Genomic DNA, 16,079 nt, shown 5'->3' on the forward strand with positions numbered 1-16,079 from the left:
TGAGATGGAGTGGCATGCTCTTCCAACTGAGCCAGCCAGGGTAATACTACCTCCAGGTGCTATTTTATGTAAATATCCTTCTGATCACACTCACCCTGGACTGTGACTGGCACTCTGACAAGGACAGAACCCATCAGGTTTCGAGCAACACATTCATATTCAGACGTATCTTCTTTCTGAGCAGCAGCAATATGTAATGAGTTGTTGGACAGCACATTAACTCGGTCATCCCAGGAGATAGAGTGCCCTTGACGGGACCATGTAATGGTTGGATGAGGCTCTCCAGTTGCCTGACAATTCAATATGACTTTGCCACCAGCATTAATAACAGTTTCTACTGGCTCAAGGGTGATAATGGGAGGACCTACAGAAAAAAGAAGATGGCATTTCTTAGTTTTTACTAAGTTATATTAACATTTTTTAATCAATATTACATAGTAACATTATTTTGGGAAAAAATGGGTGGATTTGTTTATAGAACGCTATTTCTCAACTACTAAGGTTGCAATTGTCATTGATAGACTTTTCATAGCTCTGTTTTACTCACTAAATGTCCAAAATCTTAACCCCTTAAGCAGATTAGCCTATAGTATATGCTCTGCAGTCATACTTTCTAGATTCAAACTCTGCTTCTGTTCTGTAGGCCCTCTCTGAGCCTTTGTGTCCTTCAGAAAATTCTTGTTAATACTCCACTAAGATGATGTAAGCCTAGCTCTTTTACAGGGATGCACATAATATTATTAGTACTATTGTTGTTATCATTGTTTTTGTCTGTGTTTACATGGTGAACATTCATTTCTTTCCCTTACATCATTTTTTGATGAAAAGAGTCATTATTCACTTTTTCTTTCATTACTGGTCGTAATTCATGTATTCAATAAACGTATTGCGAGCCTACTATTTTCCAGGCATTGTGTTAGATGCTGAGTGTACAGAGATAACAGATTTAACTTATTATAGTCTCAAGGACTTCGCAGTCCACTGATAAGACAGGTGAGTGACTATAATTACTTAGTTATAATGTAGTTATAGGATTTAGTAATGGAATAGGAAGAACAGTATTTAGTGCAGAATAGGTAAATATGTGGTAACATGGAAGCATAGACAGTAGTGGCTTAATAGATCAACAGAGGCATTCATTGAAAATAGAGAGGAAAAGGAAGATATTCAAAAATCATTAAGAATGAGGTAGAAAGAAAATCAAGAGAGAATGGTACCCTGGCAATCATAGGAAGGGGTTTCAAGAAAGAGGGGGAAGTTAATAGTTTTATAGTAGATTATTATAGTAGATTATAGCTGCTCAAGTAAGTCAGAAAAAGTGTAAAGGCAGCTGTATACAGCTGCTGGCAGAAAGTTTATGCTGGCCTACAGTGTCAAGAAATATAGAATATGAAAGACTTCATGGGGAAGAAGAAGCTTGACCTAGATTTTCAAAAATGGGTAAGATTATATATAGGAGAAGGGAGGCTACTTGGAGAGAAGGAAATAGCATGGAGACAGATTTAGCTTTGAAAGGATGATTTCCCCCAGAGAGCAGCAGCATACAAGGTTTTGAACATTTATTTAATCAGAAGAGTTCACATTCGAATAGGTAAGCAAAGAGGAGGTTGTATATTCTTGAAGGGTGAAGGTTGTGATGTAGTGGGCTTGAATGATTTGCTCAATGAGAGGTAATAATTCAGGGGTGTTGGCTCCATTTTAGATGGAGAAGTATACTCAGAATAATAGAGCATAAAACAAAAGTGGAAGTAAAATGTGTTTTACTGTGACATTAATATGCAAGCATTTTATGTGGAGTTATTACTGACATGTTGCCTTTTACAAAAGTAATTATTTCATATGAGGTTTGAATCTCTCAGCGAGTATCATTAATGCATTATTCACGTATATGCCCACATCATCCTACACAATTACCTTCTTACTTAATGTTTATGTTAACCTTACTCTAGAAACTTTCAGGACTGGGGCTTTTATTTATCTCCCAGTGGTCAGATTATGTTATGAGTTCAATAAACTGCTGCTGAATAAATTAAATGCCTCGGATTAATCACTCAACACTAAATGATAACATAATGACTAAATGAGCTCTTCTGCTCCTGCTATTATGGTCAAAGAAAATGTCAAATAAAACTCAGAATCTTAATTTCAATGCCGTATTTGAACATTTCCGATTGCCCATAAGGCTATAAATTAACTCAACAATAAAATTCCATATGTATATCTTTCATGGTTGAATTAATTCTATCAGTCACATAATGATCAGTTAAATATGAGTACTTTCTCTAAATGAAAACATTGCTTCTGGTGCTTTAATTTTAAACAAATTATATTTTGTGTTTTTTTATATGCTTCACTTATTTAAATCAACTTATTGTCGGTACATGTAAATAAGCTAATCTAATGAAGCCTTTCATAAACCAGATCAGTGGAACACTCTTCCAGGAGAGATTGATCATTGTGATGCCCTACCTACATTTACTCAACAAAGCAGGGAGGAAGGTTTCATGGAAAAAAACATTTATTTGGGAAATGTAGCATATTATACCCTTCTCTTGTTGAATTATAACAATTAACATGTTAACATTTTAGGAAATATCTGCAATAAAGAAATCTGGCAACTAAGCAGGGCTTGGCATATAGTAGGTGCTTTTTATATATTTGATAAGTGAATGAACTTTGTTTAATTGATTCTTTTTCAGACTTGTTTGACCATGGAACTCTAGTTTTTTCCTAAAAACATCCTACAAGGCGATGTACTTTATAAAACATCATCTTAGCAAGATATGGAAACAACCTAAGTTGTTATATATATATATATAATGGAATATTATCCAGCAATAAATAGTATATAGTATATATATATATATAGTATATATATATACTATATATATGGAATATATATATATGGAATAGTATATATATATATATAATGGAATATTATCCAGCAATAAAAAGAAGGAAATCCTGCCATTTGCAACAGCATTAATGGACCTGGAGGGCATTATGGTAAACCAGGCATAGATAAATAGTATATGGTATCATTTATATGTGAAATCTTAAAAAAAGAGTTGAATTCACAGAAACAGAGTAGATTGGGGAAATGAGTGATGTGGATCAAAGGATACAAACTTTCACTTAGAAATGAATAAGTTCCAAGGTTCTAAGGTATAGCATGATGACTATAGTTAATACTGCACTGTATCCTCGAATTTATAAAGTGAGTAGAATCTTCAGTGTTCTTACCAAAACAATCAAAACCAAAACATGGTAACTGTGAAGTGATGGATGTGTTAATAAACTTGATTGGTGCAATCATTTCATAGTATATATATATCAAATTTCCACACTGTACACTTTAAATATACACAGTTTTATTTACCTAGTATACCTCAATAGAGCTAGGGGAAAACACTGTCTTAGATATTTACAAAGTATCTATTATTGAATGCTAAGGTCTGAAAAAGATTTTAAAAAGTTAAAGTCTTAGATAATAGTAGTTTATTTAGCAAATAACTTTTAGTAAATACTTGTCTGCAGCATCTCTTGATAGTGAATGAAGAAAACATAATTTTATCCCACTAAATACTGAGCCTATTCACAGAAGAAGTTTATTCACTTAAGTTCTCAACCCAATGATGCTACCCTCAGGTCAATCCTGAAGTGGTTCTGGAGACTATCCTTTTAATGGCTTACACTGAGGGGCTTCATAATGAGCATGATAGTCCTACTATCAGAATACATAATTATTTCGCTGAAGATTGATAGCAATCAACCTAGAGCACTTTCAAATTCATTGATATTAGTCTTTACTTTTAATATATATGTTTAAAGTGCCACAAAATGACATTTTTGTAAAAGCATGAGATCCATGGTGAACTACATGAAGGGTATTTGACTGAATATTTTGCAAACCAAAAGAAAGCTCTGCCACCAAGCAATTGCAATCGTGAACTGCATATGTTAGATAAAATAGAAAAAATATCTATTCAAAACTGTATCAATCTTTTGCTTGATAACAAATTGCTCTATCAGCAGCAGAAAACTAAATTGCATAATTCTGAAGGCTGCTGATAATATACTTGCTATAAAGTTAAAGAAGATGGACATTCTTTATTAGGCAACATTCCTTAAATTAGGTGTTTACATAGAGTTTAATAAGCAGCTTACTCTGTAGGGTCAGACTCATGCTGCGCTCCACCACCCCAGCGTCATTGGTAGCTACACATGTATAATCACCAGCATCTTCATTCTATGGAAATAAGCAGTGTCTTATTAAAATGTGTGCCGATACAGCAGGGCAAAAAACTTTTTCACTACGAGGTTAATATAAAATTCCATTTTTGAGAAGAGATTATCATAGAAATAGATAAAACTACATATATTTAACACCATAAGTAGGTTTAAAAACAAGAAAAAAATTGCTAGCCTAAATAGCCTAACTATTTCCAAAATAGTCTATTATTGCTCTCTGAGAATAATAATTGCTAGGAAACTGAAGCAAAAATAACATTTTTTTGTAATCTACCGAAAATAACCTCACTAAAGAAAACTGCCTATGCTATTCTTCCAGATATCTTTTTTTTTAATCCAGAAAGAGAGGGAAAGAGAGGGAGAGGCAGAGAGAGAGAGAGAGAGGGAGAGGCAGAGAGAGAGAGAGAGAGAGAGAGGGAGAGGCAGAGAGAGAGAGAGAGAGAGGGAGGGAGAGAGAGAGGGAGGGAATCTTAGGCAGATTCCATGCTCAGCATGGAGCCCAAGGTTGGGCTTCATCTCCCAACTCTGAGATCACAACCTAAGCCAAAATCAAGAGTTAGACACTTAATCATCTGAGCCATTCAGGCACATCTATTCTTCCAGATACCTCAAAAAGCATTAAAATAATGAGGACAAAGGAACAAATATTGAGACTTTTCTAATGGGGATTATTAAAAAAATTAAGAGGGGTCTCTATCTAGGGAGTGTGCACTTCAGGTGAGAAAGTGAAAAACTAACTAACTGATAATGATGAATCACAGAATATAAGTCACAAATTTATACATATGTGGTATAAAAATAAGTACTATATGAGTTTAGATTTGATGACTAATTAGAGTCACAGATTTTGCTAAAAGTCTGGTGAATATGAGAATTTGTTAATAAAAACATTAAGTCAATAAAGGAGAACTGAACTGCAGGAAGTAGAGCAGGGTGGGAGAAGGAAGACAGATGTTTGATTGGGGGTGTCAATGTATTACCCAGATAGAAATTTTCAATAAGTAACTGTAAATGGAACTTGGAAGAGTTTCAGAGTTGGAGATAAATATTTAAGAATCCGAAATTTTATGGTGAAAAAAATTAGTATTAACATTAGTGGTATCAGAAGAAGTACCAAGGACTTTAGAAGTAGTAAGGAAAGGGAGAAGGGACTTTAGTAAGTAGAGGAAAGGGAGAAGGTGGTAATGAAGAAATCTAAATTTCACTAGTGTTGTAGCAGTTAAAGACAGAAATCATTGCAAAATTGAAAGGACCAGGAACAACATCCAATGCTGAAATAAAACCCAGGAGAAAGACTAAGAGTGGTTCATTGGATCAGGTGATTAAATATTATATTTTAATTATTATTTCAATTAATTCAACAATGCTTTAAAAAATTAATGCATCTGTAATTAATTAATCCATCTGTAGTCTAGTTGAGAAATTTTTAGATAAAATATCTCATTCACTTGACTCCAAAATTAGAATAACTTAAAGCAACACTCATTTTCTGAATTACTGAAGCTTTTGGAAAGCCTTATTATAGTTATCAGCTTAGTGATGAAAGCTACCCTTATAATTTATCTGTAACTGTATTTATAATTCTTTAATTTCTTTGATCTAATACAGATTTGAGGAAGTTATCTAATGATGCTAAATAATAATAGATCAATCATTGGGAACGAAGCAGCAACATTACTTTGTTGCTTGTACTTCTTTGAAAAAGCTAAAAATAATCAGTTTGAACACTGTGTCAGTTGTTTATAAAAACCCATTGATTCAGATTTTATGATTTAATTAGAAATGCAACAGAAACTTTTCCCATTCATGGCACCTATAGAGAGGCATTAATTGTGGCGATTAAAGTGCCCACCAACAATTTCAGTGTAACTTACTACAGTGCCATAAATGGCCAGGGAGCCATTGACCAGTTGACGGATTCTGTGGTTAATTTCAATATCCATCCCCTTTCTGCTCCATTGAATGGTTGGGGCAGGATCTCCTTTCACCTCACAATTCAAGATTGCATTACCACCAAGTGGTTCAATCCAGTTAGAAGGGTAATCACCTTTGAAGACTGGAGGTTCTGGGAAATAACAATGGATAATTATAAGTAAAAGGAAGCTCTGATAATTTCTTTGTGATTTTGATCTATTTAGAAAGATAATTTTAGTGAGGAAGGGAAAAGCCACTTTTGAACCCCATGGATTTTCAGAATCAACTGCTCATGCTAATCAACCAGATAATTTGGTTAGTTTCAATAATCTAAGCAGATGATTCTGTTTTGTACCAAATGATCTCTTTGCTTACCTATTTTTGAGTTGACTTGATAATTTTTTTTTTCTTATGAATTTGCGCATCTGTGAAACAGGACTAGATGGATTAATAAACTGAAGTTATAGTGTATAACTACATAATAAGGAAGCAAAATGCAAACTATTCATTATGAATAAATGATAAAGATAGAGCATGTTTACCTACCTTTCACATAAACAAATCCAATTGCCTTCACAAAACCAACGCTGTTCTCTGCAGTGCACACATAAGTACCTGAATCCTCTTTTGACACTCTTTCAATAACAAGTTCACTGTGTCCATTAACACTGTCAAAGTGGGCTGAAAGAAACAAGTCAGGAAACGACACAAATGCCTCTCAGTAACTTAGGAAAATAATCACAACAGCTCAATATTTTGCAGGTTGGATTTATGAGTTGGTCAGCAGCTAAACTAGAGATCTCATCATGACATTGGAGAAGAGAGCCTTTTCCACAGATTTCTTCCCCTAAGCTATTTGCTGTCTCTAGAGACTTGTTTGAAGAATGAAAAACAGCAGAAGGAACAGGAAAAGAAGATGAAAACAAACATCTTTTAAAATTATTTTAGATTTAAAGTACACCTTTCATCTCAAAGTGTTGCCTAAATCTGGCTCGTGGTCTCTCTGGGTTTCAAAAATCTTTCATTCAGACATCTGACATTTTCCATTTCATTTATTTCACCACCACAATTTACCTCAAAAACATAAAAACCTTTTCAGTTGTAATTCAACTGACTTGGCAGGTCAGAGGGGAAATCATGAAAACATATGCTAGCTAGGTAATAATGACAACATGATTAAATTTGTAATAATTTAACTTCTTCATAAATGGTGATGATATAAATATTTATAAAGGTAGTTATAACATTTGGAATAGAATTTAAGGTAAACATGCTAATCCTCAAGCAACTTATACTCAATAAGATTCTGATTAGATCAGCAAACACCTAATTATGTTAGGTATGTTTACTTTGCCTGCTTTCCTCCATTTGAATTATTTCAAAAGATTTCATACTGTTGAATATTAAGTGGAAAATCAAGCTTTAAAAATTTAAATAGCTGAATTAGTTATTACACCATCAGAAAACAGTACTGATTAGATTTTTTTAGACTTTATTTTTCCTTACTGAGGTATAATATTAATATTAAGGTAATACAGTTGATGAATTTCAGCCATTAATATAGATCTTTATAATAGAATTTAAGCTTATTCTTTTCTAGGAAGACATTTATTAAATGCTAATAGTGTAGTATTTCAGAATTCAATTTTGGGATATGACAACTTATTAACTGATAACATATTTGTGCTGATAACAAAGTCTAACAAATAAAGAGATACTTGTTCTCCCAGAAATGAGCGCTTCTGGGTTCCAGGCATTACTTCAATATGTAGTACACACAGTGACTAAAATTTTTCTCTATAATTGATCTACATTATAAGAGAGGTTAATAGATATGAGTTAATTCATACAGTGAGAAGCAGAGCTCTCCTCTGTAAAATTAGGTGAATCTTCAGGACTCCAACAGTAGTCACTTTAATCTAGTTATTAGTGATAAAGGAGGTCCATGGAGGAGATGTTTACATAACTGTGCATACAATATCATCTTCTCCTGGGAGAGGGAGATTATTTTTTGGTAAAAAAGTCTACTAATATCATATCATATGTGGTCCTGTGATTAACTTACTCTTCAAAAGAATGAAAAAAAAAAAGAACATATATAGTGGGCATAGGGTAAAATCTAGGCAAAGGTACATATTTTACAGAACTTAAAGCAATCAACTTCATGCAACTTCACTTTTCTTCTTTTCTTTCTTTTCTTTTTTTTTTTTTTATATTTTATTTATTTGAGAGAGAGAGAGCAAGGGGAAGGGCAGAAGAGGAGGGAGAAGAAGAGAGAGAATATCTTAAGCCAACTCCCTGCTGAGTGTGGAGTCTGATACAGGGCTTGATCCCACAACCCTAAGATCATGACCTAAGCTAAAACCAAGAGTCCGACACTCAACTGACTGAGCCACCTAGATGCTCCATCTCTTCATGTGACTTTTCAAACAAGTCCCACAGCTAAAGGAAATGGAGATTGGTTTAGAGTTCTTTATGGGTGTATTTATTTACATAAGAATTAAATTACCAACCTGGGATAATATTGTTATTGAAGGTCCATGTTAACTTGGGCAATGGAATCCCAGTGGCTTTACAACTTAATCGTAGCTGTTCTCCTTTATTTAATGACACATCTCCAGGAAGTTCAGTAAAAGTGGGGAGAACATGTACGGTCAGGCTGACCATGTGTGTATCTTCACCTGCAGCATTGTTAGCAACACAGGTATAGGTGCCAGCATCCTCCAGCTTAAATAAAAAAAAAAAGAAATAATAATATTTAAAATTACATAATCTTACATCATATTACACAAAATACATAAAGTTGCATAGCTTAGTTCCCAAAGGAGCACTCTTATTTAAAGACAGTTTAAATTTCCATCTTGTAGTCTGAACCATTTGGCTAGCTTTTGCAATAACATAATTTAAAATGTATAGGAATTGAAACAAAAGCCCTACAGAACTATAGCATTTTATAGTAATAAGATCTCAGAAAACTTTACAAAAGTCCTAAAGTTTATTAAACATCAAGTGTATTGCAGCTCTGCAATATACAGATAAAGAACAAATCATTTCAAAGGTTGGTAGCATCTTGACAGCATAGCTGGCTCTCTTGGAAATGTGGCACCAAAGACCACCAAAATTATCAAAGGAAATGGGAAAGGGTGTGGGTATTACTACCTGCAGTTCTGAAGTTTCACTTGCTAAATGCAATGGCCAGTCTTGGCACTCATCTCATTAGATGTACAGGCATGGCAGCATTTGACACCCCTGTCTCTTTGAAACCATGTCTTCCCTTGGCTTCCAGGCTACCCCTTCTCCTAGTTTCCTTCTTACCTCACTGGTTGCTCCATTTCCATCTCTTTTTTCTGGCTTCCCTTCAACATTAATGTCTTGATGTTGGCATGCAAGAGGGTTAGTGATGTCATCCAGTCTCGTGACTTTAAATATTATCTATATGCCGATGCATACCAGTATCTGCAGCCCAGATCTTTCTTCCAAACTCTAATTACACTGAACTTCCCATTTCACCTCTTGCTTGTATGCCCCAAAGACATCTTGAACTCATGTCCAAAACTGAACCCCCAATTTCCCTTTCAGCATCCTGTTTTGTTTCATCTGTGGCCTTCACCATCTGAGTTGATTGGCGATTTTGTCCTTCCAGTTGTTAATCTCTTTTGTCTCAGGCATCTGAGTCATCTGTACTCTCTTCTTTTTCACACTCTAGGGGCAATCTAGCTAGGAAATGCAGAATCCAGCCACTTCCCATCCCTATCTCTCCTCGAACTCCAAACCGTCTTCCCAACAGGTCATTCTGCTTCTACTTTTGCCTCTGCTCATTATAATAGTCAATGTAGTATTGCAAAAATGTAAGGCAGATAACATTGCTCCCAGGCTCAAAACCTGCAAAGGATTCTGATTTTATTCAGAGTAAAAAGCAAAATTGTTATAATCTACAAGACACTGCATGATTTGGCCTCCATTTTTCTCTCACTTCTTTCTCTTTTGTTCTTTTTTTTCTTTGCTTTTACTGATCTCCTCTTCCTCCAATGTATTAGGTGTGTTCCCACCTTAAGTTCTTTCCTCTAGATATCTGAGAGAGGAACATCCCAGTTTTACCTGCCTGGTATGGTCTTCCCCCATATATTTGCTTGGCTAACTCACTTCCTTTAAGTTTTACTCAAATGTTCCCTTTCAAAGGAGATTTACCTTGACTATCTTATTAAAAAATGTAACCGGTACCCCTCCAAATCAGATCCCCTTTACCCTGTTTTTTTTTTTTTAAATTTTTCATACCACTTATTTTCTTCTGACTTGTTGTATACATTATTATTATTGTTGTTGTTGTTTTGTTGTTGTTATTATTATATTGTCTATCTCCCTCCTCTAGAAATAAACTGCATGAAGGCATGGATCTTTGAATCTTTTGTTCCCTCATGTATTACTAGTTCATAAATCAGTGCTGGACACACGGAAGGTATTCAATAAATATTTGTTGAATTAATGATTGAATGCTTCTAAGTGCAGTAAGTCCCACCACAGGCTTTTCCTTCTCTTTTAAAAGTTTAAGAATATATATATTTTTTGCATTGAAACATTAAAAGAATTTATTGGAAATCTAGCATAAAAATTGTAACCACTAGTAGTAGATACAATCTAAACTTAGTTGGCTGCTTACTTTTTTTTTTTTTAAAGGGCAAACAGGAATAAATCACATTCTCTGCAAAAGTCTCCCCACCTCCGTATCACTTAGCTGTTCTTAAATTCTCTTAAATTGTTATGACAATTTAAGCTTAAAATCAAGGATTTTATGAAAGTGAAGGACTTAAGAAATCTGGATTGTACATACTATTCACACATAGATTTCTACTTATTACTTGTGTCTTTCATGTGATATTTATAACCTACTTTATTGTTATTTTTTTAAAAACACATCAGAGTCATTGTTGCACTAAAAGTCTAACTTTTCTTTCTCATTTAATTCCTTCAGGTCTATAAGTGTAACTGAGGGCCCAAATTCAACATTCCTGAGCCTGGGGGTTATCCCACTAAAGATATTTACTAGCTTAAACAAATTTATCCTTATTTTATCAATTCTAAAATTCATATTTTAAACTTTTAATATCCCTGAAACTGGAATACAACTTAGAAACTGACAATCTTCTCTAGTTTACTTAACTATATTTTTTTCTTTCTTAGGGGTACATAAAATAATGGCACATTTTACAACCAATGGAAAGTTAGATTTGAATAAATACAATTTTTGCTGGCACATGTGGTTGAGTTAGGGCCTACTCACACAGACTATTACTAGGGTTATTGACCTGATAATCCCAGGAGTCTGGCTAATGGCTAAAATTATACTATAAAGTGAATGTAATCAATTTTACTCTTTAACTTTTTCCAATTTAATTCCACAAAGATTTTGTAATGAAGTTTTGGTATTTTGAAGGGCAATGAATAGGAATAACATATACACAAAAGCTCTGAAAGTGATTCACATTTTAATAATGTTTCTTATTTGGTGCCAAGCACTCAAAACACAGTAAATTTTTTAAAAAGTCATGTAGTATGCATACAGATTCTTCCTCAAGTGGGCTACCACTGGAAAACTGAGATGCTTCTGATAGCTACTATTCTGTAGACCGCATAAGTACCACCGGAGAATATTCAAAAACCTTAGCTTGGATATATCTCTAAGACTTCAGTTTTCTTGTCAATAATTAGAAAAGGTTATTCAAAATCCTGAAAAGAATACAAAAACTGCTCTTCATATTTGCTTAACAACACATCAAACATTCTTGTATCTCCACTCTTTTAATCAACCCCATACATGGTTACAAGCATGCAACAGAGGCACTTAGAATTTTTCCTGATAAACAGATTTCCACAAAAATAAAATAATTTTAGAAGGAGGGCATTTTATGAGTTCCTACTATCTGTTAAATATTATTCTTAGATCTGGGCCATAAAGCGAAACGTGTAAAATTCATTTTTTGGCCTGAATGTATAAGAGTATTTTTCTTTCATTATTAAAGAATATATTTCCAGGCTAAGTTACTAAAAGTAAAAAGGTAAATTACTACCAATCTTGTTTAACATAGCTATTCAACTTACCACAACATTTTCCAGAATAAGTTCTCCATAGGGTTCAATAGTATATTTTCCTAACAAGTTGGCTAAAAGAACATTGTCTTTTTTCCAGTTAATTGCTGGTGTGGGGATTCCGTCAGCCATGCATGGAAGAAGAGCTTGTGAATTCTCACTGACCGTGTAGTGTACATCTGTACTTCGAATTCTAGGAGGCACTAAGAAAAGTTTCAAAAAAATAGTCATTCAGGATGTTGAGTTCAATAATATCCTTATTCACACTGAAAACTGACACAAAGACTCTTTTGAGGATAATTTTTCTGGAAACAGCATAAAATAAAAATGTATTAAGATACTGATCTGTGTTACATGAAAGATGCCTATAGCAAGAACTCTACTGGTTTTGGACCTGCTGAATACATTTACAATCAGTTTCTAAACAAATGACATAGAACTAGTCTAGTAGAACTAGATTAGAAATCTTCAGATTTTATTTGGATTCCTCACTTTTCTTTTGCTTAAGTTTCTTATGCTTCTTGCAGTGAGGTAAAACAGACAAACTTAGAACAAAATCCAAAAATGTTTTGTGGTTGTATAATCACTGGATTTGTATCACAGACCTATTATGAGAACAAACTAATAAAAGTCACCAGTTTTCACACTGTGAAATACACACCCCATATTGAGTATCACAAAATGCTATGGAAAAAAATTTATTGTAGTATTTCATGTGTTATAACAAATGCAAGTAAAACCAAGGCAAGACATTTATTCAACTTTCTTTATACTGCCACAGTGGAAGTTTTTAGTGATTTCAAAACTCTCTACAAATACTTCCTATGCCTCAAATTTTTTTGGATCAGAATTCAGGCAATAGAGAAAGATCAACTATTTTAGTAGTGGATTTGGAACTAAACTACTTACTTCTAAATAAAGGGCTTGAAAGGGTTAAGAATACTTTGCTCAAAAAGTAAAAAATACACTTCCCTCCAAAAACTATGACTTTTGGAATTATTCAAACATATCAGTGAGAAACAGATCAATTTTGATGACATTTTGAAAAGTGACAGGACAAAAGTGACGTTCAGCAAAAATTATTTTTTTGATTATATAAGTAAATCTTATATGAATGATTATACACACAAACACAGATAATAGGGAAAATACAAAAATCTATTTTGTGGAATGGCATGTTGTAAATATTTGATACATTTTACATTAATTTATACTGTATTTTTACCATCTCCTTTAACTGTGGGGTTGATATTTCAATTTTACTAGTGGTGACAAAGTTGTAAAATTTGTACATTTACTTCAATCATTTTCAAAATGAAAAATTTAAGTTTATGGTTTTATATTTGATTTTAACTGTGGCCCACACACCACACATTTTGATATATGTAGTGTCCTTATTTTTATTCTTTCTTAAATAGTATGAAAATGAAACATATTCTTTGACCTACTTGCTAACTAAAATGGTATTTTTAACTTTACCTGGGGTTGGGGTTTTGGTATTTAAAGTTTATTACATGTTTCTAGCTTTATTGCATTGTGGGCAGGAAATGTGGCCTTATTTTTAAATCATATTAATAATTGCTTTGTTGATGCTTTGTTGCTTAGTAGATGGCCAATTTTGGTAAATTTCTACAAATTTGAGAAAGAGTATTATTTATTTGAAGCTAAAGAACTGATATGTATTGATTAGTTCAATTATATGAATTGCAAGGAGGTATAACCAGGAGAAGTATTTTAAAAAAACAATAAATGGTGATTTAAAATTTGGGCCATTATTTATTTATTCAATTAAAAGTGTGTTTGCTTGAAATCATCACTTTATGAAGTTGCAGGAAATTCAAACACACCTGGAAGATAAAAAACAGCTTTCACAAATTTTTTAAAAAAGGAAGAAGCAGAGACCCATCATTACCAGAGTTACCTCTGAAAAGAGTAGTTGGAAAGAGTTTAATTTACTTATCGTGTCCTCACACCAATAATAATAGGTATTTATCTTTACTCTTAAAATATACATTAACAACTAAAATATTTCAGTGCTGATCCTTAGATATTTTGTTAGTTGTTGGAATACAAAGAAAAAAAGTTTTCTCCATTACAAAACTATACTTGTAAATATTTTGCTACCTTAAAATAATGAATAGATTTCTAACTCTCATTAGGTTCATACTGTATTTATAATGCTGCTCATATGGAGACTGGTTTTGAGTGAAGATCATTTGCAACTTGAGCAGTGAGCAGAATAGTCACAAAGCACAAATGGATCCCATAAATGGGATCTATAGCCAAAGTATAAATACTAATCACAATATAGAGGGATTATTGGCAACACATGAATTATTTTGGCTCTCTTAATATTTTTCTCTCACACACATAATCATAGCCTTTCTTTCACTCACACAAATAATCAGAGCCTTCCATTACAAGCAACAATAAGGGTAAGTATACCTACACGCCACACACACACACACACACACACACCCCACTTTGGATTGCTGGTTTTACATGGCTTTGACTTTCATCATATTTTTTTCTTGGTGGTCTTTCCTCTTTGCCATGGAAATGTAGCCAACTGAAATAATTAACGTTAAATAACTTACCATGGACAGTGAGCTTGGTGCTCATGCTGCTTGATCCTGCCGCATTCGCTGCCATGCACGTGTACTGGCCAGCATCACCGGGCTGAGCGAATGCTATTTGCAGAGCCCCAGAGCTGAGGATGCGCTGGCGGACTGATTCCACAATTGCATGCCCATCTTTATGCCAGGTAATGTCAGGTGCTGGGAGGCCATCTGCCTCACATGGTAAGGAGATAGGCTTATCCACAGCGGTGATATATTCTTTTGGATGGGGGCTAATGACTGGAGGAACTGAAAAATACAAAGTTTAAACATCACCTACAAAGCATAAATGTACCAATGTACCATATACACAGTACAGTGGTACTTCAGCAAAGTGAAGTAATGCTAAAAAGAAACAAAATCCTGACTTTACCATATTATCACCAAAGGGTTACTACACTTTGTTTTCATTGGAAAAGAACGTTCTTTTTTTTAAATATTTAAAAATATTTTATTTATTTATGAGAGAGACAGAGAGAGAGAGAGAGGCAGAGACCTAGGCAGAGGGAGAAGCAGGCTTCATGCAAGGAGCCTGATGTGGGACTCGATCCCAGATCCTGGGATCACACCCTGAGCCAAAGGCAGACGCTCAACCGCTGAGCCACCCAAGGGTCCCAGGAAAGAACATTCTTTGAGCCATTTTCGGAAAATTATTCTCTGCCTAGTTAACAAATGTAAATGATCACCAATTTTAAATGAGGACATAAATGTATATTCCTGAGGCACTGCATGCCTAGAAAATTTAGATGGTGCCAACAGAGGCATTTTCTTTAATGTACTGTATTATGTGATTGACTTGAGCTACTTAAACTTTCAGAAAGTCCCTTTTGTAGTTTGGAAATTATTCAACTGCTCAGACATACTTTTACTCAAGCGTTTCCTATAGTGCTTAGTGTTTCCAATACAGTGGCCATATTTAACAACGTATTGTTTGAGTGACTGAAAAAATAAATAAATAGATCATGGAAAAGAATTATATATATAAAATGCTTCCCACTTCTTCCAAAAGCTGTGGAAGGGCTTATGATAAAGGTGTTCTCTTCCTAATGTTTCCGGTAGGTTGATTACCACTTAGGTATTGGATATTTTACTGAGATTTAAAGAAATATTAAATGATTATGAGGGAACAATCAAACATAAGTAAGGAACAACTGACCGCAAGCACATCTGAAAGAAAGGAGAGGATGATCCATCCGTGTCAGTGCAAGTCCC

The 16,079-nt window shown here is 34.0% G+C and overlaps 1 protein-coding gene across 1 annotated transcript in view; it reads right to left on the reverse strand.

The window, feature by feature from the left end:
• Positions 1 to 16,079, reverse strand: part of HMCN1 (hemicentin 1) — a 460,089-nt gene that overhangs the window by 46,153 nt on the left and 397,857 nt on the right. The window contains exons 81-87 of the mRNA XM_072733161.1: positions 14,847 to 15,116; positions 12,262 to 12,452; positions 8,679 to 8,892; positions 6,712 to 6,846; positions 6,126 to 6,316; positions 4,168 to 4,249; positions 95 to 364 (exon numbers count right to left, since the gene is read on the reverse strand). Of these exons, the coding sequence (XP_072589262.1) occupies positions 95 to 364; positions 4,168 to 4,249; positions 6,126 to 6,316; positions 6,712 to 6,846; positions 8,679 to 8,892; positions 12,262 to 12,452; positions 14,847 to 15,116 (1,353 nt within the window). The remainder of the gene's footprint in view (positions 1 to 94; positions 365 to 4,167; positions 4,250 to 6,125; positions 6,317 to 6,711; positions 6,847 to 8,678; positions 8,893 to 12,261; positions 12,453 to 14,846; positions 15,117 to 16,079) is intronic.

Source organism: Vulpes vulpes, chromosome 13 (genome assembly GCF_048418805.1).
Source record: "Vulpes vulpes isolate BD-2025 chromosome 13, VulVul3, whole genome shotgun sequence".
Lineage (NCBI taxonomy): Eukaryota > Metazoa > Chordata > Mammalia > Carnivora > Canidae > Vulpes > Vulpes vulpes.